Source organism: Arachis stenosperma, chromosome 8 (assembly GCF_014773155.1).
Source record: "Arachis stenosperma cultivar V10309 chromosome 8, arast.V10309.gnm1.PFL2, whole genome shotgun sequence".
Taxonomy (NCBI): Eukaryota; Viridiplantae; Streptophyta; class Magnoliopsida; order Fabales; family Fabaceae; genus Arachis; species Arachis stenosperma.
In genome coordinates, this window is record NC_080384.1 from 14,360,150 (window position 1) to 14,387,883 (window position 27,734).

At 33.2% G+C, this 27,734-nt stretch overlaps 1 protein-coding gene across 1 annotated transcript; it reads left to right on the forward strand.

The window, feature by feature from the left end:
• Nucleotides 1–7,876: 7,876 nt before the first annotated feature.
• LOC130945434 (uncharacterized) lies at nucleotides 7,877–9,481 on the forward strand. The gene has a single exon (XM_057874152.1). The coding sequence runs from the start codon at nucleotides 7,877–7,879 to the stop codon at nucleotides 9,479–9,481; it is 1,605 nt and encodes a 534-aa protein (XP_057730135.1).
• Nucleotides 9,482–27,734: the final 18,253 nt, after the last annotated feature.

The following is a 27,734-nucleotide window of genomic DNA, read 5'->3' on the forward strand; positions in this document are numbered from 1 at the left end:
AAGATCTTGATAAATCAGATCTGTATAATTTGCTGGAGAACATCACTAGACTCTAACCAAATCACATTATTGGGATTACTTCTTGTTTTATATCTAGCCATCTAAGATCTTGATAAAGGATCTTGAATTTTGTGAACTAAATCAACTTTAGACGTGTACCCATCACCAGAATCATGCAAAAGGTGCAGAACTTTCAAATAATCCGTTTCACACACAATGTCTCTCAAACTGTAGTCTGAGGCTAAGATAAGCCCCATCTAGACTATAAAAAGCTTATATCTAGTGATAGACCAAGGAGGAGAACTACCAGAACAGCCCAAGATCCAACTCCCATTAGAGTCTCTAATAATACAACTAAAACTAGGCAAACTCAAATCAGAGAATAAACTTTACATCAAAATTAACTTTAAAACTATTACCTACAGGGGGTTCCCAACGCCAACGATTCTTGAAGGTGCTGAAGGAAGAACATCGGTGCATATAAAGTGTCAGGTCCATGACAGTGCTTCTGATTGGCGCAACCACCTTGTGATCCGTCCCAAGATTCTCAACGTTGAGAACATCATTACATCTATGTCTCCACAACCACCACACTCTGGCCCCAAAAAGAACTTCATTATTAGGCATGACCTTTCTAAACTAAGTCTCAATGGAGATGCCTTCAAACGAGTCAATAAAGTGAATATATAACATTTGCCAAAGGCTCTTGGATTTAACACGGTCCCATAGGTAATGTTCAATTGTCTCTTGAGCCGCATTGCATCTCTGGCACAAATTCGAACTAGCTAGATGCCGCCTGAATCGGAAAGCCTCCGTCGGGAGAGCGTTATGAAACCCAAGCCACATAGTGAATTTGATCTTCTCCGAAAAATTTAAATTCCAAAGCCAGCTCCAATCACAATTTTCATTCCAATTCACTTTATGCTTCAACAACCAACTGTAACATTCTCTTGCATTGTACCCTTTTGCCCTTGTAGGCCACCAACTCCACTCCGGATCCAAGTCTGCCAAATTTGGGTAGGGAGGGCTGCAAATGAATTGTTTAACTGTAAGAAGAATTGTCGTAGCAAGCGTATCTACCACCCAAGATATATCACGCCACAAATCAGCCACTACGAATTCCGACTCAAATATGTGAACACAGGGAACAAGATCACAAAGTCTTTCAAACGGGGTCTATTCATCATACCACACGGATTGCTGCACATCCCCTACATTCTACTTAAACCCATCTTTAAGAACCTCATATGTTTTAAGAATGTTCTTCCAAATGGCCGACGCATTCTATCCAAGATTACCACTAAAACAATTCCAATTTCGAAGGTGTTTTTGCATCACAATCTACACCCACAGTTTGTTTTTATTATTGAAGCAATCCCAAACCAACTTGCCAAGAAGTACCAGATTAGCACAGTATGTATCTCTTATACCCAAACCACCTGCCTTTTTGGGAGTAATGCTACTTTCCACTTAACCAATGACAACCCTTTCCCATTATTATGGCCTTTCCAAAAGAACCGTCGCATTAATGAATCAATATTTTCACATGCATACTTCGGAAGGAAAGTAATCTGCATGTTGTAGATCAGAATAGACGCCATTACCGACTTAACCAAACAAAGCCTTCCTACCTTATTCAGTAGACACCCCTTCCAACTAGCAAGATTGTTCTAAATTTTCTCAATAACTTCTTGAGCAGATCTTTCATGCCCAATATTAACCCTTAGGTACCTTTTCAAGTCCTAACAAAAATGAATACTAGAGACTCCCAAGAGCATTTCCTTTCTTTTCACAGAAATATTCTTTGAACATTGAGCCCTAGACTTACTAAGATTCACCCGCAGACCTGATGCTTTGGAGAATAAATCTATGCACTTCATAACCTTCTCTACTTGAGCTTTCGTAGCTTTACAGAACAGCAATAGTGAACATCAAACGGGATATTTTTGGACCATGTCTAGAAATTGACACTGGTATCCATGAGCCTTGAGAAACTCAATGGACAATAAAACAAGCAAGACACTCCATACAAAGCACAAAGAGATAAGGGGACATGAGATTCCCTTATCTCAAACCCCTCTAGGGGGTTAAAGCTTTGGAGTTTATCACCATTCCACAAAATAGACAAAGAAGATGATGTCACACAAGCCATAATAAGATGAATAGTAACCCTCGGAAAGCCAAACCGAACCAAAGAAGTTTCAAGAAATCTCCAGACTACTCTGTCATACATCTTCTCCAAATCAATCTTAAAGGTCATAGTCCCTTTCCTGGACTTAGTGTTCTTCATGAAACTTATAATTTCCTGCACAATGATGATGTTCTTCGTTGTACCTCTTCCCAGAATAAAACCACCTTGAAGTGAGCCAATGATCTCCAACAAAAAAGGGATCTAACCTTGTTCACCGGTACTTTTGTAATGATTTTATAAAGAACATTACATAAACTGATAGGAAAAAAATCTCTTAAAGAAGTAGGAACTTCAACTTTAGGATTCAGAACAATATATGACTCGAAAATTACAGCATTTAGAATCTCTCTCTCAAAAGCTCTCTTGACTAAACCCCACACATCATAGCTCAAAGAGTTCCAAAAATCCTTATGAAACAGGACCTAAAAACCATCTGGTCTCGGAGCTTTGAAAGAATTCATGGTCGTTACAGCTCTTTTCACCTCTTCCAATGCCACCGGTTAAACCAACCTTTGACAGGCCTCGTTACTAAGGGAAGGACTAGGGAATTCTCCCATAGTATTTAGATCAATATTCTCTCTTGTCGAAAAAAGCTTTTGGAAGAAGGAGTTTGTTTTTTTCTCTAGCTCCTGTGACTCAGTAGCCTAAGTTTCATCTTCCAGAAATAGTTCATGAATCTTATTCCGCTTTCGCCTAATGATCGTTTGCAAGTGAAAGAACTTAGTGCTCCTGTCACCACACCAAACCCATTACTCTCAATTTCTGATACCATATAAGCTCTTCTTGGAGAAGGATACTATTTAACTCATTATGAATACCTTGTTCTTTCACCTTTAACCCCAGATCCTTCATACTCTAAAAAAAATCTGAACATCATTCAATTGTCTCTCCAACTCCTTCTTTTTAACGAACATATTACCAAAGATTTTCTTCTTGAAAAGAAGAGCATCATTCTACACCTCGATCAAACTTCTAACAATATCAATGGCCCTTTTATTCCAAGGTGTACGAACAATATTGCTAAAAAGCGGATAAGTCATTTAGGCAGCTTGGAATCTAAATGGTCCCAAACATTTCTTGGCTTTCATAGTCGGTGCACATCTAACGAGCAAAGGATAGTGATCAGAATGAAGACGCGTCAAAACCTCATTATAAGCCTTAGGAAACAGCAATCGTCACTCTTGATTAACAACAGCTCTATCCAGTTTTTTCGCAACCTGCAAATCTCCTCTAACCTTCCTGTACTAAGTAAAACTTCCTCCAATAGCCCCCATATCAAACAGATGGTAGTTTGCCAGAGTTTTCGCAAAAATTTTTGCCCTAGCCTGACTGAAAGTACCCCTCTAACCTCACTCTGTATCAAAATCTCATTAAAGCCTCCTAACATAATCTAGGGACCCTAAATCATATTTGAAATTCTGATCAAATTATTCCACAGACCCATTCGCCTAAGAACATACGGATTAGCATATATAGCACTACAATAACCAGAAACACTGGCCACATAGATTTTAAAACTAATACATTGGTCAGCCATATCTACTATTTTGACAATCAGCATAGAATTAGAGCACAACACCCAGATTCTCCCACTGTGACCTCTAGCCTCCACAATCCCAATATCATGATAACCAAGTTTACTCCAAAAGAGTTTCATTCGTTCAAAAGGCACATGAGTTTCATAAAGAATAAAAAAAGTTGGACTAAATTTACGAACTAACTCTTTGCAATACACCCGAACCATTTTGTTAGAAGCCCTTCTAATGTTCCAAGATAAGAAATTCATATATAAATGATCCATAAAAATAAATGGGCATAAATGGAACTAACCTCAGTAGCAGACCCTTAGTGAATCGATGAAGGACCAGCAACCTCCCGTGTTCCTTGCCTTCCCGACACAAATGGCTGCTCAGGAATGCTCCCCAGTCCCCACCGCAATGGAAGCCACCGTCGGCGTGTTATCCTGCAACTGCTATTTTGGCGCGCCGTCAGTGTTCTGGTGCACTAGTGAGTCTTGCAGCGATGCCAGTTTTCGTCTCTTGTGGCCATTCTTGAGCATGGAGGGTAGTCGAAGACCCAGCTGCAGACACGCTGTTGAGCTTTTCCCTTGACTTCGATGGAGCTTGGCCAGAAGAAAAAGGCAACCCGTTACTCAACCCAGCCTTCTCACGAGTCTCTCTCCCCTCCTTCGAGCCATCCACCCGGCCCAACTAGTGTCCAAAAAAGGGGTGTCAAGCTTTTAGCCACCGCTTGGGCCTTAGCTTTCTGGCCCAATTTCCCTATACCCCTTCTAACAACTTTGGTCTAGCCCCATTCTCTGTCTAATGGCTCCTTCATATCAACTTTCTCATGCAACATAGTTGCCTGCATCTTCTTCGCAGAATCCGTTACTGCTGTCATATTAATGGGTGCAATTCCAAATTAAAAAATTTACTGATTCTGGTTAACCGGATGGATCTCATGAATAACTGGTCCTGTATGTACATCCATAGCCACTAAAGGAACCATGGGTGTGCTACATTTCTCTACTATATTCAATGGCATACATTCATACTCCACACTATATTCAAAGTCGTTGACAACCACTTGTCGAACAATTGGCAGTCCCAGATTCACTTGTACACAAGCCCTAGCAAACTTCTCCCTCTCTGCCGACCTGGTTACAAGATCCACCTTGACGAGTTTGCCAATAACCGAAGCAATCCACATCATGGACTTTTCATGATAATACCATGGGCTCAACCTTGCAATCTGTATCCAAACCATCGAGTCCCCAAATGATGCCTCACATGGTTTATAATTCAGAGTCCATGGCTTGACCGCAATGTAATATGCCCTAACATCATCTATGGACCCTTAATAACACATTCTCCTTTTCCTTCTTGAGATTAAATTTGACTAAGAAATAATCGAAACTTTCATAGCCTCCTTTAAGCTTCCATACGCCTTTCAATTTATGCACCAAGACTATATAACTGAAATGATTCCCAAGGACCTTAATCACGATGGCCTCTTTGTAGGGTTCAGATAGAGCGTTTCTAGCCTCTTTAGAAAAACTAACTTTTGGAGGCATTGGGTCGCCTTGTTTCTCTGTGACAACCATCATTGAATCCCCATATAAGGCATCAACCTTAGTAAGTAGAGGAACCGACCACCTTATCACGGAATGAAACCTTTCGAGCCGCCCTAAAACTACTCTGTTGGAAACCCTCCTTATCACCTGATGCAGCCCTTTCCGCACTCTCCCCCATAATCTTTTTGATCAGGAAAACCTCACCGTATTCTGCCCTCGGACATTCCATCCGACTCTCATCACTCACTCCTTCCTCGTTCATTTTAATTAGAGTACCTCAGAAGTCAGAAGTACCTCCAAATTTGAATTTTTTTTTAAATCTTCACTATTTATTATCTGTTTTAATGTTTATACTCTTTTGGTAAGTTTATAAATAAAATTTAATTGTTAAATAAATGTTGTTGTAACATATACATGAGAGCAAAATTCTGATCATAATAAAACCCTAAATCCTAGTAAGTCTATACGATCTCAAAAATCCAAGAAAAATACCGAATGCTCTTGATAGATTAAACTCTTTTAAAGTGAAAAAAATACTAATGTAAAAAATGAGTGATTTATTTTACTTTTAAACTAAGATAGTAAGATATACACATGATAAAAATTAGGATAAAATATATTTTTTATCAGTAAAATTTGTTAAAAATAATCCTAAGTTTTATTTTGTTTTAATTTTATATTTGAAAACTAAATTTTAAAAAGTTTAAGATCAATTTAGCAATAATACTTGACAATTAAAAATTAATTGCTTGTGTTTAAGGTTGACCTTATAAAATTTTTACTGAATTCTAAATTTTTTAAAAAATTAATTGTCAATAGTTTATTTTAGTATAATATATTTGGTTTTTGATCTAATAATTATTTTTTATAGAAAATAATACTAAATTAAACATAAGTTAATCCCAAATTAAAAAGTTATATTAATTAATATAAGTATTATCGTATTTAATTTAATTTAATTTATTGCACATTAATATAATTGATTGAAAATGAATGAAAACTAAAAAATAATTAAAAAATAGAATGTTCGTAATGAAATAAGTGATATGATATTGATTTATTTGGATTGTTAATAATTATAAGAATGTAAAGTCAACAATTATATTAAAATAGGTACTGAAATAAGTTTTATGGTACTAAATTAATTTGGATGGTTAATATATTCTTATAAATAGTAACTTTGTACAAAAAAATTGTTAATAAAAATTTAGAATCTCCATGTTTATATCTATTTGATTTATATATTTTATTGTACTCTACTCTACACAAAAAATTGAGACTTGCTTTTTTTAATTAATAATTTAAAAATAATAGTGAAATGAGTTATATGATATTTCAACTATGTAATATTTCTTATTTTTTTTACTCGAGTGATGAAATACAATTGATGTTACACATATATAAAATGTTAAGATATAGTATTAGAAAAAATTATTAGGTGTTGTCAGTGCAAATTATAATTCTTACACTAATATACTGATTAAATAGCAAATTATTGATGAGTATCTATAACAAAGTTATATGTGGCATAAATTGATTGTTAAAAAGATCAGAGTAGATTATTTTGTTTTACTCTAAAAGTATTTAATAATAACTCTAATATAAATTGATTTTCACTATTTTTATTTTATATTAAAATTATATATTATAAAATATATAATTTAATAATGATGTTGCTTTTTAAAATTCAATAATTATTCACATGTCTGTATTAATATTATTAGAAAATTTTAATTATTCATTTGTTAATACTTTTAATTATCAAAAATACCTTATTAAATTTTACTTTCTAAAAACATCTTTTTAAAAATTATAGCACATATGTTTGATAAATTAAAGTAAAAATAAATGATTTTTAATAAATACAAGAAATAAAAATTTTGTTTAGTAAAATAATTTTTAAGATTTTAAAAATACAATAAACATAAATATAAAAATAAATTTGAATTTTATCAATATATAAAGTTATGTTAGAATTTTTAATTTTGATAAGGATAAATTAACTTTGAAAATAACTCTAAATTTTAAAATTGTGTAAATACATACAGATGATTTTATTAAACTAAATTAAGTATAATTTGTTTTATATCAGTTACTTAATTTAATTAGGATAAATATCAAACTATCTAAATTAATTATTTTTAGTATTAATATAATAATTTGTAACATAATTTAGGGTAAAAAACCCAAATAAACCAAGTTGAGAAGTTTATTACTCAAATCAGTCAAAACAAAAAATTTTTCAGCAATCCACCAATGACAATTTTAATATAATTCGAATCAACATGATTCGAACTACAAATGCATGTAATTCGAAACAACTTGCTTCGAATTATCTTTGAACGGATATGCATGTAATTCGAATGAACATGGTTCGAATTATGCATAGCTAAATCAAATCTACTCGATTCGAACTAGTAGGAAAAATGACATATACACAATTCGAATTAGGTCGATTCGAATTACTAAGGAACAAGAACCAAACTTTAATTCGAGTTGAGTTGATTCGAATTATGTATATATAGTGCGAATTATGTTGTTTCGAATTAGTGTGTTCCAGACCTGTATATATATGTGATGAACGTGATTTGCTCTCATTATTGAGGGGTCACATGGCTGGTGAGGACAGTTTTATAGTGTTGGTTCACCACAGGGGATCGATTAAGAGAAAAACTCGGTCCGGTGTGAAGTTCACCGATAAGGATCCTCTCTGTATTATCGTGAGTTCTACGACGAGCTATGATGACCTTGCTAGGTCGGTACTACTGAAACTTGGTCTGGATGGTGTGAAAAGGGTTAAGAAGTTTTTCTATCGCATTCCAATCACGATGCTCCAAGATAGCGTGAAATATGATTGTTTCACGATCGGGAGTGATGAGGACTTGCAGGTCATGTTTCTTTGTCGACGGCAGTTTCCCGAAGTGCGGACACCGGAGCTGTTGGCAAAGCTGGTTGATGTGGTGTCCAGCTCGAGGGGTTCGAACCGGAATATCAACAATTTAGAGACGGTTGCTGGTTCTAGCTCAAGACCTGCCGTTGCATCTTCCTCAGTCCCTGCGTATGAGCCACCCGCCCCGCCTGTCGCCTCCCCTTCGTTCGCTATTGATCTCAACGGCAGTGTTGGCGACGAGGTTGGAACAGCGGAACTTCTACCTACCTCTGTACACTGTGCTGCAGCGGCTGGGGCTAGAGATGGATTGTTTGATGATCTAGAGGACGATGATGTCGAGCCAAATATGATTGCTGATGATAGTGGTGATGATATTGGAGCGAGTGAGTCTGCCGGTGCGGGTGGTGGTTCTAGCTCTGGCACACAGCAGTACCCTCCATATTTTTCATCTTTGGACCTGGAGGCCATGAGGCTGGCTGGGGTACCTGGGGAGCCTGCTGGATTTGGTGCTAGAGATGCAGAAGGGTCAACTGGTATGACAGAGTTCCAGGTTGGTCAGCAATTTCAGGATAAGGAGGATGCACTGTTAAGTGTGAAGACTTACAGCATCCGCCGAGGTGTACAGTACAAGGTAGTGGAGTCTGATTATCGCCGTTATGTTGGCAAGTGTTCTCAGTTCGAGAATGGGTGCACATGGTTGATTCGGCTGAGTCTCCGGCAGCGCAAGGGCATTTGGGAGGTCAAACGGTACAATGGACCACATACTTGTCTGGCCAGCTCTATCTCCAGCGATCACAGGAGTTTGGATTATCATGTGATATCGGCATTCATTATGCCCATGGTTAGAGCCGATGCATCCGTCAGCATCAAGGTGCTCCTAAATGCGACTGCCTCATACTATGGGTTCAGGCTTACGTACAGGAGGGTCTGGATGGCGAAGCAGAAGGCTGTTGCGCTCATTTATGGTGACTGGGATGAGTCTTACAACAAAATCCCAAGGTGGGTGTTAGGAGTGCAGCTGACCATGCCTGGTTATATTGCAGTTCTTCGGACTAGCCCTGTTCGTGTTGGGGGACAGCTGGACGAACCTCAGGCTTATTTTCATAGAGTGTTCTGGACTTTCCCACCGTGTATCGAGGCATTTTGTCATTGCAAGCCATTGGTGAGTATTGATGGGACCCATCTATATGGCAAGTATGGGGGTACTCTGCTTGTTGCGATTGCACAGGACGGGAACTCCAATATACTCCCTGTTGCATTCGCACTAGTCGAGGGTGAGAATGTTGAGTCGTGGTCATTCTTTCTCTCCCACCTCTATCAGCACTAGTTAAAAATGAAGATATATTAGGTAGCATTTGTTTTGAGATACTGAAATTTTAATAATATTTTACACTTAAAGTACCTATATTTTAATTAATTAATTTCAATTTTATTTTTTGTGTAAATTAAATTAAATTTTTATTTGTATTTCAATCCTTATCTCTCATAAACCAGGAGAAACTCCACTTACATAAACTTCCGTCCAAAACCACTCAAATTAACAACTACAAAAACCACCTACGTAAACCGTTAACAAAAACCATCAACAAAACTGCATAGAAAACCACTATACAAAACCGCATGCAAAACCTCTTATATAAACCACTAGAAATACCACTTTAATAAACCACTAGCAATACCACTTTAATAAACTACTAACATATGGTAACAACAAAAACCACTAAACATATACCACTATTAAAAACCACTAACCTCGTCGTTGATCACCCCGGTGATGTGAGCGACTCCATCCAAACGATACAGCCTTCCCGGATCGTCCCCCATGGCGTCAATCTGCCTCTCGAGTCTTTGTCGAACAGATTTTGGGTCGTTTTCTTTGGGATTTGGTGGGGGTATGAGGAAGGGTAACTGATTTGAATGAGCTTGATTCGAACTCCTTATATAGGCAACTTACTAGTAATTCGAATCAACTTAATTCGAACTACCTAGTGTCACCACCATTGAATAATTCAAATCAATTTGATTCGAACTCCATAGAGTCACGTGAGCCTACTAATTCGAATCGAGTCAATTCGATTTACTCTTCTCTAATTCGATTCTACTTGATTCGAATTACATGCATATTCATTCATACGTAATTCGAAGCAAGTTTGTTTCGAATTACATGCATTTGTAGTTCGAATCATGTTGATTCGAATTATATTTAAATGGTCATTGGTGGATTGCCAAAAAAATTTTTGTTTTGACTGATTTGGATAATAAACTTCTCAGTTTGATTTATTTGAATTTTTTATTCCATAATTTATGTTGTTAAATTAAGTCATTTATTTATTATCATATTGAGAATAATATCGAAAATAGAATGTCAATCAACTAAAGCAATAATTATTAGATTTGTTCTCTTTTATAAAATTTTGAGAAATTTTAAGTTTCCACATGTATAGAAATGTGTTTTATTTTGATAAAAAATTAAATTAGTATATTTACAATATTTCAACAATTTTATGGCTCTTTTTAATGGTTTTTTCTTTGATTTTTTTGATTTTTTTTTCTACCACCAATCAAATCACATCTGTGACTTATCCATATCAACCAAGCATAGATACGAAACCAAAAAATATTATTTGACAAATAATATTAAGGGAAAGAATGATGTTTTGGTGAATAGTAAATAAAAATTTCTTTTATAATAAAAAAAATTACCAATAAAAACTTATTATGTGCAATGCACATGACCATTCTTAATTTAGTAAAAATATTTACTTTTAATCTAATTCTACTCTTTCCTAAAACAGTTTTTTATTTGACTTTGACCCTATAATGTAAAAAAATGAAACTACGACAAAGAGAATAACATAAACTCTAATATTATATTATTATTTTACTTTTATATTCAACCAAAATACAAAAGAAAAAAATGTTAATTTTTTTGCTACCACTTATGATATCTTATATTCATTAATTCATTCTTTTATTTTAAGTATGTGTTTATGTTATTATATTATTGACTATATTTAAACTAAACTAATGTTAACATTATTGATGTATAATTAATTGTTATCATTTCTATTATTTATACCGTTCTTTTCTATAAAACTTTTTTGCTTTTCAATCACTAATTCCTTTTGTTTGTAGGCGAGCTTTTTCCTTTACTTTTCTTTTTTATTTTAATTAGAGTAAATTACATGTATAATTTTATACATTTATTTGTGCATTTATTTAGGCATAAATACAGTAGATTAGATATAAAGAGTTATTTGGGTTAATAAAATTATGATGAGATATAATTAATTTTTGTAATTTAAAGTATGGAATAATGATTGTATTTCTAGTTACATTTTTATAATTAATTTAATGAGATGTCTATTCATTATATAATTTCGTATGATAACTCATAGAATCAAGATTTCGGATTAATTTAAATATTTAATTTTTTTTAAAATTAGTTATAATACATATTAAAACACCTTTATATGCAAATCAAATTAAAGAAACATGAAAAAAGTTTTAAAAATTCAATTATAATTGACTAATTAAATTAAGATAGGAAGGAATTCTAAAATTATTTTTATTTGTTTGCTTTCAGTTTTGAAAATTCAATTTAAAACTACTTGTGTCTATATAACAAAAGTTTTTTTTGGTTTGAAAGAAGAAAAACTTTTGTTATATTATCATGCGTATAGATAATTTAAGACTTTAAATATAAATTTTTTCTATTATTTCACAAGAATTAAAATAAGATATTATGTATCAATTATATATTCATCTTATCTTTAGCGATTTAATTGGTGTTTAAACTACCAAAAAAATATAAAACTGTTTTATGGTACAAATTAAATGCATCTATTTTAATTTAAAAATAGACAAAAATATATTAATTATAAGTTTTAACAGATAACAATGTTAGTCATATTATTTTGATTTTAATAATAAATATGATGCTATAATATAAAAATTTTTAAGTAAATTTTAACAAAAAGAATTCTACATAATTGTTTCTTTTGTTATGATAATAAAAATGATATTCAAAGATAAATTTTATTTAATGTTAAAATTGTACTTATTCAAATCAGTTTTAATATAAGAGTAAGAGAATTTAAAAATTTTACTTATATATTATAAAAAAATATCTATAAATTTAACTGTTAATATTGTTTAAATAAAACATTTTAAAAAGATAAAATTTTAATATAAATATTTTAATTTAATATATTATAAGCTATTACTATTATTGAATAGTTGTTATACTTTAAAAACAATAAAATTGTTACTCATTGATTTTATTATTTTAATATTAACAATGAGTACTATGTATGTTTTTATTTAAAAAACTTAGCTCAAAGAGATTGTCGATTGAATACTTTGACTGTTGATACGATTCAACAAGTTTTTTTTATATATATTTTTGTATAGGATAAACTACTATTTTTATTTATGAATGTTCAAACAACTAATAATACTATCCATAAAAAATGAAACTCACGTTATACTAATAAAAGATGAAGTTCTTTTAACAAAAATATTTAAACACTAAATTTTCGTTAATTTTATTTTAAAATCACTCAAAATTTCAAAACTACCCCTTATCTTTTCTATCATTTTCAAACTCTACCTCCACCTCATCCAATCCACTATATTACCGCCACCCTAACCCAACGCAACCCCACCCCACCACATAACCACCATTCATCACCACTATCCCTTATTCCCTTTACATTCATCTCCACCCACAACAACCAACCCTATCAACCCCAAATCACATTTGAAACACATCGTCCCAATTTTCATAATTCCTCACCATCAATAACATCAACTAATTAATTATAAATAAATGGATCAATTTTAAACTTAAAAAAATTAAATGATGTTCTTCTACAAACTACATAATCATTCAGCATCAATAATACCTTACTCTAATTATTCAGCACTAAAATAAAATCTCCATATAAATTAAAAAATAGAAAAACCAATAAAATAAAAGAACAAAAAGCACCAAGCAAAAAAAAAAGTTGCAGAGGTAGATAATGTAAATTTCGTAAAATTAGTAAATAATTAGTCAATAAATTAATTTTTAATAAAAGAAATTAAAAATATGAATTTTATAATTTTATGAGATAGAGCTAATTAAAATAAAAATTTTGATATTAATTTTAAAAAATTTGGTCCAAAATTAGGTCGAATGAGCCTAATCGATCAAACCGAGTCCAAACCGGATCCGTGGACCCAACCAACCCATTCCACTTAATTAGCTCAGCTCATTCTCTCTCCCCATTCATGCAAGAAAAGCTGAAATTCAGCAAAAAAGGGGAAGAGCTTGGGGAAGAAACTAAAACCCTTGTCCTCCATTCAAATTCCCATAACTTCTCACTCCGAGTTTCGATCGCCGTACCGTCTACGGCTACGCAACTGCAGTGTCAAGCTCTATAAAGTCTAGTGCATAATTTGGTAAGGAACTCTCATTTTACTCTCAACCTCACCTTCTTCTAATTTTCGAAAGTTAGAGCCTTTGAGGTATTGAAATTTGACGATTTTGGTGTTTATGGTCAAGATAGCTTGAGAAAAACGTTTAATCTTGTCCCATTGGTGCTTGGGTAAGGTGAGAAATCTTGAACCCTAGTAGATTTCTTTGTTTATTGTGATTGAGTATTAAATTGGTATACTTGGATGTGACAATGTGAATTAGGTAGTGCATATATGTGAATTGGAGCTTAATTGTGAATTTCGGATGCTTGGTGGAGCCTTGGGTCCTGTTAGCTTGAGGATTGAGAACCCTGGGGTTGGGTTTTATGCCAACTTGTGGTGCCTTTGACTTAAGAGAGAAATCCGTCAAGGTATGGTTTTGGTTTCTCGTATTTAATATATAATGTCTTGTGAAAACTTAGGTTAGGTGACCATATGATAGGTTGGAATTGTAGGATAGGTTAAAATTGTATGGTTGTGTTAAATGCTTAGTAAAGTTTATGAAGGATGTTGAATTAGTATGATAATGGGTTGATAGTTGATGATGTAGTGAAAATTATGAACATGAATCATTGTTGATGTTTCATTGATGTATAATGTCATGTTGGGTGTGGATTGTTGGTTTGGTAAGAAAGACTGATGAATACTAAGATTGATGGTAATGGATAAGAATATTATATGTCGGCATGTGATGTTGATGATTGTGTTGTTATAATTTGAGAATTTTTGGAATTGAGAATATTTAAAATGAGGTATGATTGGTGGTGGTAGAGTGGGGAGTTATGTTGGCTGTGTTTTGGTATGTTTTGGTGCAAGGTATTGTTGTGTTAATATGGTTAATGAGTTATTCTTTTGTGAAAATAGAGGTTTGATGGATTTTGTGAAAATCTGATTTTTGGCCGAACTTCGGCAAGCCATAACTTAGCTTTCGAACCCCAAAATTTTTCAAACCTATTTCATATGAAAACTGGGTCCATGAAGTTTACACCGTTCAAAAAACGGATGAAAATTATTTTAAAACAAAAAAGTCATGCACGTCGGAAGTTTGGTATGCAAAACTGAAATTCTACAACACTTAGCCAATTTGTAAAATTCACGTACGCGACCACCTGCACGCGATGCGACCATTTCTTTCGGGTTTGGTGTCTCGCGTACACGAGCAGGTGCATACGTACGCGGGACTCCTGTTTTCATCAAAGTGAATTTTATATTTTAGAAGCTAATGTCGAACCTCTAAACCTCTATTTTTACTCTCTAAGATCCTAAACCTTAGTTGTAAGTGTAGTGAAGAAGTTAAGCTATGGAGAAGTAGTTAATTTGGAATTAAAGAAAGATTTTAAAAATATAATTTGTGGTTAGAAAAGATGGTACCTGAGTTGATGAGATGATGAAAGTAATATATGAGCCCATTAAGAGAATAAGGCAATATGGAGAAGAATAAAATATGATTGATTATTAAATGATTACGATTTATTGAGAATGTGCGGTAATGTTGCAAGTATTCCGGAGATGCATATATAAGCTAATGAATGAATAAATGATGAAACATAATTATGATTGATTATTATTGAGACATTCGTTGACCCCCTGTACGTAAGATGTGACTGGGCACTTTAACTCCCTAGGTTCTCCTATGGGTATGCATATATATAATTTGAGCATGGGGTGTTATCTCCCCCATGTTAGCTTGGGATTCTTCCCCTGGATATTATTGAGCTTGGGGTGTTGTCCCCCCCATGTCAGCTTGGGATTCTTCCCATGGTTGGTTTTTGAGCTTGGGGATGCGCGTACAGAGGGACTATCCACGGTTAGCTACCAGGACATGTCGGACTGGCTATGCAACCGACAGTTGATATCAACAGCCATAGGGTAGGCATACATCATATGCATATGTTTATTTTGTTTGATTGTGCATTAATTGGGCTTGCCTTTGTGAATCACCATGTTTAATTTTCATACTTGCTATCTGCATTAATTGTACTCTACTTGTGCTTGTCTTTGTCTGTTCATTTGTTTGTATGGATTCACCAGATTTTGGAGGATTGGAGGAAGGCAAAAATTGAGGGATTAAGATTAGAGTTGAGTTAGAATCTAGATGCCTTAGATGACTTACCCTAACTTATGGTTTAAGTATTATTTTAAGTTTCGAATCTGAGTGTCAGAGTTCTAGGATTGCATCTGACTTTTCCAAGACCTTATATCTTATGTTTGCGGCACCATTATCATGCTGAGAACCTCCGGTTCTCATTCCATACGGATATTTGTATTTTTTAGATGCAAGTCGAGAGGCACCTCACTAGGTGTCTGGAGTTTTCTGCAGCGAAGTGGGACTTTTGGGATATTACTTTTTTTTTTTTGATATATCCATGTATGTAGAACTCTCCTTATAAACTTGATTTACTTTTGCATCTCATAGAGGTTTATGGAGAACTAGGGTTTCTTTTGTGTATATTGGGTTATGGACTTTATATGTATGTATGTAAATATTCTCCGACCATCCTTAGCTTCGTAGGTTGAGTTCGGAGCTTGATTATTTCGTACTCTTGACCTCCTGATCTTATTGTTTATGTATATTTACATATGCTTATGCTTTCTTCGTACGCAAGTAAACTCTATTCCTGAGCGTTGTGCTTTTAATTTTCCTATTTTGTTTTACTTATCCTTCAAGGCTCCTTGTATATTACATTCTTTCAATTATTATACGTAGATATATCTTGTTTTAAATGTCGTAATACCACATCACTCCTATTTTATGACTTAAGCATAAAGTTCTGTGTGGTAAGGTGTTACAGATAACACAACGGTGTATAGCAGGAGTCAGCGTCTTGGCGGTGTAGTGCAGAGGTGGACAATGTGACTGTGGAGAGCAGATAGATAAACATCACAAGAGTGAAAAATGAAAAAAGAGGGGACACAACAGTGGTTGATGTACGGATGAGAGAAAAATTCGTGGTAGACAACAACAGAAGAGAGGGACACACATAACGACATCATAGAAGGAAAGAGGTAAAGATGGAGGAATGGAAAGCATTCAGTGTATTAGAGATTCAAGAAAATGGTATAAGATTATGAAGGTAGAAGTGCAAAAAGTGGCAGAGAAAAAACTGAAAAGTGACATTAAAAGTGGATGTGGAAAGAGGCAGAGAAAGAATGGCATGATAGTGGCAGAGTCATATCTGGCGACTGTCGAGCTCGAAGGTGGAGAATGGAGATAGATGTGACCATAGAAGTGGAGGGAGGATGATGTATAGCAATGGGACAGATAGGGGCAAATTTTTGCTTTACCCAATTTTGTCCTGTCTTACAATAATTCTCATAGAACCTGTCTCATTTCTACCCACAGGTAGTAAAAAGTTAAACCATAACCTGTTTTTGCAGGTACCTACTCTACCCCTATAATTATTAAAATCCAACAAATAAAATTAAATTCAAAATTCAATATAACTATCGTTACATATATAACATAAATTTAAATAAAAAATTAAATATGATACAATATTATTAATAATTTGATATATATATATATATATATATATATATATATATATATATATATATATATATATATATATAGTTGCACTGAGATGGGTAATTATCTGCCTTAATCCGATAGGAATGAAGTAGATACACACATATTCGAATAGTGTTGTTATTCCTAATAATAATGTCTGGTGGCTTTGGAAGATAAGGAGGCGAAAGTTAAAGATAATGAGAGGTATAGGAGTAATTTGAGAAATTTTGATACTTTTTTAAAGAAGTCAACAAAACTATAATTTAAAAAAATTGAAAAAATTATTCTAAAAGACCGTTAGAAAAATTTAATTATTAAAAAAGACTTTTAATACTAACATTATTAAGAAGGATTAGTATTTATAATATTTAAGAAGAAGGACTAAATTTTTTTATAAAGAGGCAAATATATATCCTTAATTATTTTCTCATTTATTTTTCATAATCTTTATAAATATGATTTTTATTCTTCCTAAAATTTTGATCATCTTTATAATTATTTATTTTTCTCATTTATGCGGATGTTTTTTCGAAAAATTCACTGTTTTTGTGTCATAAGTTAATTTGTCCCATGTTGTGTGTGTGATTTGAAATGGATTTCTGAAAATTTAAAGTGTAAACCAATTTTAATTTAGTGAAAATTATTATCCTTGGTGTCAAATTCTGATTTACTGAGGCTTCCTTTCATTGATGATTAATATTTATAATTAATTTTTACATATAAGTCATTTAATAAAACAAGTAATTTACACTCACGCGTGCACATTCTTCTTCTTCTTCTTCTTTTTTGTTATTTTTCTCTTTCGTTATCGTCGTCACCAATACCACTTTCTCCTTGTTTTCTCATTGGAATTTCTTCTTCTCCTTCATTTTTTCTCCTTCTTCTTCATTATCTTCATCATCATGATCATCATCGTTATAGTCATCATCGTCTTCTTATATGTTCGTCGTTATCATTATCATCGTTATTGTCATCGTTATCGTTATTATTGTTATCGTTATCCTCATATATTATCGTAGAACTTCTGATCCAAAATTGATTTGGATGTGTTTTTCACTACAACAATTCCGGTAGATAGCGGCGGTTTCTGGAGCCGTTTTGTGGTAGTTTTGAACCGCCGCAAAATATTTCGCGGCGATTAATTAAACGCCAGAAGATGGGGCACAGGCAAGCAGTTAGCGGCGGTTTTTTTCAACCGCAAGTAAAACCGTCGCAAAATAGGAATTGGTTTCGCGGCGGTTATTACCTGCCGCAGTATGAGGGTGAAAAATGATATTTCCAATTTTGCGGTGGTTTGCAACCTCCACTAAATGCTAGTGATTTGAAAACAAAACCGTTTTGTGGTGGCTGATAACTGCCGCTAAATATAAAAAAAATGGACAATATAACTGTTTTGCGGCAGTTTTTAACCGCCGCCAAATTCAAAATTCCCATTAAAATTTTAGATTTTTTAATTATTTTGCCTCTTTTAAAAACGTCTGTTTATTAAGTTTTAATTTTTTTCAATTAATTTAAAGAAATTGCAAGCAAGTAAAATAGTTAAATAACATAACAAACCAAACTAAATATATGCAAACATAACATATATGATGAGATTGTCATAACATCATCCAAAATAAAGTAAGTATGTTTTAACTTGAAGAAAATAAGCATAAAGTACTAAACCAACTTAAATGCAAATGTATCTAAGAACATTGTTTGGAATTCAAAATTTTTATTGTGGGTCGTGATTGCCAGAAATGGCCCTGCGCGGGACGAGTCCAGTGTACTGCCCAAAAAGCCAGCTCTGCAGCAACCTCAGCGGGCAAATTGCCTCCTTGCTGTTGGACTAGATATCCCAAGACCTTATGTATCGACTATCTCTTCGCCTGCACTTCTTCTAACTTAGCCGTCAATTCTGCAATCCTCCTCTCGTACTCTTCATTGGGCTCTACAGAACCCGACGGTTGTCCAGCAGCGTTACCAAAAACTTGGGTGGGACATGGTCCAGCACCTAAGGTACGAACTCGTTCTGGGTGCTCCTTTTCGAGAACTTGTGCTAGTGAATCATTTTGTGAAAGGTGCTTAGAGGATTCATCCTGCCTCTCAGCATTCGCAATTGTTTCCTACAAATATACAACACATTAGAAAGGCATGAGTTAACAGTAGCACGATATATACAGTAAACTAAGTTGCTTGAAATTTTCAGACATGACTTACACTAACAACACGTGCATCGGGATGGATATACGAGCCATTTTTTTCTTATGAGTCATGATAAACAACTCTCCTCTACCAACGGGTCTTCCTTGCTCTTTTTCCTATATCATTGATATCAACACAATTATGTAAACAACAACATACTCAGGAAGATTAATCAAAATCTTAATACAAATAATTACTTATTACCACATCGTCTTTTTTTTCGCCAATATTTTGGAGCCCCCAGTATGTGTGTAAAGTTACTTGCTCCGATTTAAAGCTTTCTCTTTACACTTTTTCTATGAATAAATAACAGAACAAATATAAATGAGAAAGAGATGTTGAATATAAAATGTAAGGGGTGTAATATGTATACACATGTATGTTTTTATGGAAATAATAAAAAATACTAAGGCTTACCTTTGTTTCTTCTGACTGGCGATAGCCAAGGAACTTTTTCCATTCATTTTCTTCTATTCCTTTCGGGCGATGCTCAAGATTTTCCTTATAAGTCATTATTTCTTTGTAACACTTATGATACAAGTTGTGCCTTGTATCCTTCCAGTTCATTCCTATCCTCTTCATAATTTCGCGCTTTATTTTTCCTCCGGCATCGTTCTCATAGTGAAAGACTCGCTGCAATTAGTTGACATTGTCATTAACCAAGACCAACTAACAAGCATAAGATTGATAATTTGAAGAAATTCCACAACCATTACAGGCTAATTTAAATTGATAAAGTATGACACTCAAATCCAGTACAAGCAGTCGTAATTACGTATACATGAGAAGTGCTTAAATAAATATGTGAAAAACAAAATTTAAAAATTTTACCAACCATATAATTTATCCATGCAAAAGATCTTACAAAAAAAAATGGAATACCAAAATTGCTTAAATTGTTGATGCTTAAAGATGCGCCTTAATCATGTCGTATGCATGTTCCTTCTTAGTTTTGTTCACATGCTTCCAACTCTCTGCATATATGGGAAATTGGGAATTATCCGCACCCAAACTCACTAAAAAACCACTGAATAATCCAGCTTCCTGACCAATCGATTGCAACTCTGTTAAATAGGGGTACTATCTTTGTGTTGGAAGGAAGTGCTATAGCCACCTTGACGCTCAGCCTAAAAACTTTTCTCATACCGTCCTCTAAGAAGTGTGTGGGAAACAAAATTACTATGTAATCATTGCATAAAAGAGGAAAATAGAAGTAGAGGACTTTAAAGATAACTGTTTACAAAAATAGGAGGAAAAAATTTACCGATAATAGTAACTTACCAGAAATCTGTATTTTGCGTTTCTGGTTGTTGTGCTGACCTTCGACTTCTTGGGCAGCAAACAAGTCGTCGATGTGGTCATCAAACGATGGTACTTCATTCGCCTCTGGGTCGTAATCCTCATTCTCTAATTCATGATCAGCCACTTCCGTACGATGCCGAGTCTCTATGCGTTCTGTGGGAGTTTGAGGGTCATCAGCACTGCTTGACTGCACAAGCCTATGATCGTGCGCGGTGCACAAAACGGTTCATTGATATGGGATGCCGGAGCTCTATTAGCTGAGGACGAAATTGGAAGAGCTCTATCACGTGATTGCTCGCGTGATGTCTGAGCTCCTCTAGTCATGGACCAAACCTTAAGGCAATATGAAAGCATTTAGAGTTATATTTTACAGAAAGAATTAATATTGAGAATTAATTTAATTCATAAACTAGTAATTTTGCTGGGAGAAAAATTTACAACATGGCTCAATGATACTATTGAAGGATATCTAATTTTCCTATTGATGGATGTAGACAAGTTATAAGAAGTGGATGTTTTGTGCAGCACATTGAAAGGGATCTCTGACTCCTTAGTTGTATTGTGTACCAAAATGCCTGAAGCTTGAGAACATATAGAAAGACAATCTTATATTTAACATGCAACAGAAAAAACTCTCGAAGAGAAAGGGTTGAACTCACGTAAGTAGTTTGAAAGGGAGAAGTCTATCACCTAATGAGAATGACGTGCAGCTTATGTGAGAGTTTGAGAGTTATAGAAATATTGGGGAGTATGGAGAAAACAAAAAATGCTTAGAATTAGGAGGAGATCACAACATATTTGACCTATGGATTTAACATTAATCGTTTCAAATTTTTTTTTTGTATTTTCGAATCATTTTAAATTTGAATTATGCAATGTATCCATGTTCCTTTATTGTTGCCCCAAATCTGTTATGAAGTTACGAGATTAACTTAACCGAGTTAACTATTGCTTCTTTTAAAAATCAAATTGAACCACCTGCATAATTTATATGGACTTAAACTGTTAGGTTAACAAAAAAATAGAGAATATCGGTTTATTTTCAAATGTTTGTTGAACTAATCAGTTATAAAAATCTATGCTTCTCAAAGGTATATAAACGTGCCATTTCAATTAAACAAACTTTACTAATAAGCAATAAAATCAGTTTACACAAGTTCAGCACATTATTTCTGCAGCATCACTCACCTATCTGGTTCTCCTTTTTTTATGTTTCTCTCTAAAGATTTATTTATATGCTACTTTGAATTGTTTCAAATTAAATTGTTTTGATTTCACACGATGAATCTGTTTTTTTGTTTTTCAGTTTTTCGAAGGCCTTAATTTTCACACCAATAGCCAGTTATATGGATCTTCAACCAGGTAAGTAATATTATTTTTCTGCGTCTCATGTATGTTCTATTTGAAACCTCGTTTTATACTTTGTCTAATTTCAGTCTAAATCATAAAAAATGCCCCTTGATAAATTAAATTTTTAACCAAAAAAACTATACAACTAAAAACATGTTCACAATAGCATATAAAAATTAACAAAATTAACAAAATCTCAACCATTCAAAATCAATAACCTAACCCAGCAACTCAAATAGTATTATTCACAACAAATCAATAGAACAAAACAACCAAAAAGTCAAAATCAAATTCAACAAATAGTGCTTAATGTTTGATGCTGACCATCGGAAGGAACAGAGAGACATCAGAAAAACAATCAACAATATTATTATGGTAATCTCAGCAATTCAATATCAGTGAACTACCTCAGTAACTCAATCAATAATTCAGTATTATTAACAACAGATCAACAAAACAAGAAAAAAACAAACTCAACAAGCAGTGTTTAAGCTAACCAGAGGAAGGGACAGAAAGACAGAGAACGAGCTTGACGGCGACAAAGAGAGAGCTCGATGGCAACGGCGAGGAGAAGGGGGAGTCGACGGCGACGGCGAGGAAAAGAGAGAACTCGGCAGCGACGGCGAGGGGAAGTTTGAGCTCGAAAACGGTGACGGTGAAGAATCTTCAACCCTGCTTCCGATGAGCAGACGATGCCGACAAACACACAGAGAGAGAGAGAGAGAGAGAGAGAGAGAGCTCTGCGATGACAACGACGTGGTGCTGCAGGGGTATGGGTGCTGCGGTGGTTTTGGTGGGCGGTGGCTGCGGTACGGGGATGTGGGGCTAGGTTTTTTTGCATTTTTCCTTTTACTTTTCAGAAAGGAGAGGAGATGAGTGGTGGCTTGGGAGGAGTGGGAAGCTTTCGGGTAGTCCACTAGGTTTAGGGTTTTTTTTTTATAAAAATAAAAACGGTGCCGTTTTGGGGGATTTATCAAACCGAAAAACCTAAAAAATTGATCGGTTCACCGGTTCGACCGATTTGTTTACCGATTTTTTGTTATATAGTTTTTCAGACGAATCGAACCGTTCTAGTGATCGATTTTTGGTTAACTTAATTGAACCGATCGGTCCGATTCGATTTTCATAACTATGATTAAAATAATATGATAATAATTTAAAGAGAAATGAATTATGCGTAAATTTAATTTTAAAAAAATAGTATTTCTGATGAACTATTTTACTTTTATGTTTTAAAAATATATCTAAATAAAAAAATTATCTGCAACAATAATTCACACTTTTTCTAAAGAATAAGTTATGTTTTATTACATGTGTAAAAATTTTAATGATGCATTGAAGTGGTTTCTCATAGTTAAGTTTATCTTTTTATTTAATATAAAACCAACTACAACTAATTATGGTATAATAATTTTTGCAAATTATAAAAATCCATTAAATATTGACTTTGTTCAATTTTTTCTTTCTCAAACAATTTCTATAACAATATATAAAGGGAATAAGAGAGTTTCGTGTCCAATTTTCACTTTTTCATCTTATTCCAATTACTAAACAATGATAACTATAACTGTCATACAAAAATTTGGTCAAAAATATAATTATCAATCAATTTTTTTTGTTTTTTTACACCGTTTTTGTTTACACATAACTTTTACTCATGTTATTATCGATTTTTTTCTACGGAGTACACGTAGTACTCTCACTTTACTTTTACATGTTAGTTAGTCTAAGCTGATTTATTTTTTTATTTAATTTCAACTGTTAAATTTAGCTTTCTAATTTGAAAATATAAATAAAAACATTAATTTTTTAACCGCTAAATTTTAATGATTATTTCAAACGGAGGAAATCATAAAAAATATAACAAAACAAAGGTCAAAATAGTAATTATACTCATTTGTTTTTTTATCAACTCGCAAATTTAGTAATCATTTTCAACCAAAATAGATATCATGATGATTAAACGATCTAAAGTTGAAATGAAATTCACGCAAGACAACACGTTTGGTTTCCAATCTTCTATAATTATTTTTTTTAGTAGTGGTTATATTTTTTGTTTTGTGGGCAAGAATTTTATTATATTTATATTAATTTAAGTTTTTTTTATATTTTTTTAGTTTTATAGTAAAATTCTTTAAGTAGTAACTTATTTGAAATACACGTTATATATATTGATGGAGACGAATCACCTTTTTTTTATGTTATTTATCATATGTTAAAGTATATTTGAAAATGGTATAGAATAAAAAAATATATCATGTCTAAAGATCAACTAATAATTGAGAAATCTAAATTAAAATCGTAGGAGATCTTTTATTTTAAATTAGAAAGTAGCTGACAATAAAATATAATTTATTGATTTGAATTTATAATTTATTTTAAAATGACAATAGAATTATTGGATTTTAATATTTAATTTTTCCAATATTAGTTAACATAAAATAAAAACAAGTTCAACCAAGTTGCATGACACCTAAACAATAATTTAGTTAAAACAAGTTGAACTAATAAAATATTTAATAAAGACATTAGTTACACATTCTTTACTTTAAAGTACATTAACAAAAATTTTAAATAATAACAATGCCAAAACTATAGAAAGTGCTAATAAGATAGTATGTGGTTGTATTTTATTTAAGTATTATTCATCACAATTTCTCTTATGAAAATACACTACAAAAAAAGGCGTATTTGTAACCAAAAAAATTATTACAAAACATAGAAGCCGTTACAAAAGTGGTAACAAATTTTGATCTTCAAGATATTTTTCGTGACAATTTATTTTTTTCTATCAAAAAATTTTGTTATAAAATGTAATATGATTTTATAACATTTTTTTTCTTTAGTTACAAAAGCAAATTAATTATTTTGTAACAACTTTTTTTCAATACAAATTGCATGCATAATTTACAAAATTATTTTTTAAATTAACTAATATATTAACTATTTTAATAAGCAAGTTTACATCTATATAATATGCAAAAACATACATAAGTCAAACAAGATCCTTTTAGCTAAAATTGTTTTCAAACAAAATAACATTAGTGACTACATTGATTAGTTCTACAAGTTATATGTCTTGCATAAGTTCAACCAAAACATAAAAATTCTAACATAGATTAGTGTCTCTATACATCAAAATATTCTTGAACCCTCAAGGTAGCATATGGTCACCATTTCTGCACTCCTGTAAATAAGAAAAACCGAAACAAAAAATTAGAAACAAGATATAACACTAATTATAATTTTTCCACTAAGTTTTATCCAAAATGTTTAGAAAAATTTTGGCAGAACCTCCCCTAAAACTTGGATATTTCCACCGTCTACGATTCCAACAAAAACAACCAATTCACAACTTATGTCTCAGCCAATACCCAACCAAATTTATCAAACCAAATAATAGGACATTTGTCATTTTTTAACCATGACACAAGTAAAATGTGATAAATAGATCCATATACAAATTAAAGTATACTAATATAAAATGGAAATCATCTACGAAAATATATTAATACCATGAGCAATTTTAGGAGTACCTTTAGGGTCTAGTTTGTTTCATTGTCAAAGCGCGCTATGAGAGAGTTCACAACAGCTTGTTGAGCTTCCAATTGAGCTTTCATTTGAGCTAATTCCTCTTGCCGTGTTCGTTACTCTTCAAGTTTTTCTTTGAGCACATCTATTTCCTTTGTTAGCTCCTCACGGTCTTGCATTGCCGATTGAAGTTATGCTTGAATCCTTAACTTAGACTTTGGAGCCTTTATGCCATAACTTGCACCACTTTTCTCACCTCTCACAAGTAGAAAAGCTTCATATGGAGTGAGAGGATTTTTCGAATCATAGGATTCATCGAGCATACAGCTAATATCATCCTGCATAATCCAATTTGTGATTTGAAAATGAAGATAAAATTTAACTTCCATGCAATAGAAAAAGGAAAAAGGTTAGTAATGTTACATCAATTTGTTTAGCTTTTTCATTGACCCATTCTTCATTATTCTTTTGATGAGTAATTTGCCACAATTCTTGAATGTCAGGCTCAACACCGGTTCTAGGATGGTGCTGCAAATTTTTTGAAAGTTTAAAATATAACATGTAGTTAAGTGCAAACGTGACATAGCAAAAAATATAAGACTAAATTAAAACTTTAAGACTATTTACCCGATCACGTCTAACAACTTGAAATATTCTTCGACCAACAATATGTGGTACAACATGATGCTTTCTATTATCTTTGTTTCTTAAACTTTTTTTCCTATAGAAGACCAAACTCACAAAAGACAAAAGGAGTTAAGTTATAATTATTTCATTGACCTAAAATAGCAAAACAACATAAGAACACCTCAATGGTTGTCACAATGAAAAATTCAAATCTGAAAAGAAGGACTTCCAAAGTAGGACACCAAATTTTCCCATGTCTCTGGCAGAACATTGTTTGGTGGATTTTGAAGGCGCTCCTCATCAGTTTGATACAACTCATAGTGCTCACGCAATCTTGAGTGTCAACTTCAATAACATATATTAGCCTTATCTAAAATCATTTTGCGCATTACTTGCGTATCTGCTATATCAAACTTTTTCTACATAAGATTTGTCAAAATTAGTTAGCAGAAATAAACCCTATAATATACATAATAGCAGAAAATATAAATATGTATTACCAAAACAAGGTCGCATATTTTTTGCTTGACATCATCTCTAACTAGGCTCCATTTCTCTACATCCAAAGGAGCATTTTGTCTTGTAACAATACCCATTTCAGATGCAAACAGATCAGCACGGATGCCATTAGGAGCTAAGTTCTCTAAAGAGATTGGCAATTCCAATTTTCCATTTGTCTTTGTTTTGATAACCCTATTTATTGCAATCCCATGCAAAGGTTCCTTTTTACCAATACGCCTATCAACAAGGACAGTGGCTGGTGCTGAAGTAGGGTCTGTCGGGGCTGGGGCAGGGGCTGGGGCAGGGGCTGCAGGGGATGGGGCAGGGGCTGCCGGGGCTGGGACAGGTGTTGGTGGTGTAGAAGTAGATGCAGTAGCCCTTGTCAATCTCCGTGTAGCCATTATGTTACACAATCTACAATAAAGTTAACAGAGATAACATTAAAGAAATGAAATAATAAAATATCTACATCATTTAATACACAATTACACAAAGGAAAGCACATCAATAAAAGTTCGACATGATTCAAAATATATTATACTTTTCAAAAAAGTTAAACAAATGGAACAAAGAGTGAATAACTTAGCAATTGCAAATATGATGTGAATTCCTAAAGTTTAACTACTTTAAAGTCAATCACCATCCTATACAAAACGTGGATAAAGTCAATCACCATCCTAAGAAGTCAATCACTATCATTTGAATCTTCTTCTTCTTCTTCTTCTTCTTCTTCTTCTTCTTCTTCTTCTTCTTCTTCTTCTTCTTCTTCTTCTATAGATATAGGCACGTCCACACTTGATCCCTCTATGTCACCTCTGCTCAATTCCATCAACAAATTGATATCACCCGAAGATGGTACTTGATTAAAGCTTCCCATTTTAGCTTGTTGGTATGCCTCTTCTTGCATGATATCTTGCTCAGGCACATCATATGTATTGCGAGGCTTTACTCGGACCACAGTACACCAATTAGGCCTTTTAATTTCTTTTACATAGTATACTTGCTCAGCTTGACATGCTAAAATGAAAGTCTCATCCTTATATCTAACATATGTGACATCCATATTTATGAATCCATACTCATTTTTACAATATCCCCTACTTTGATTTCATCC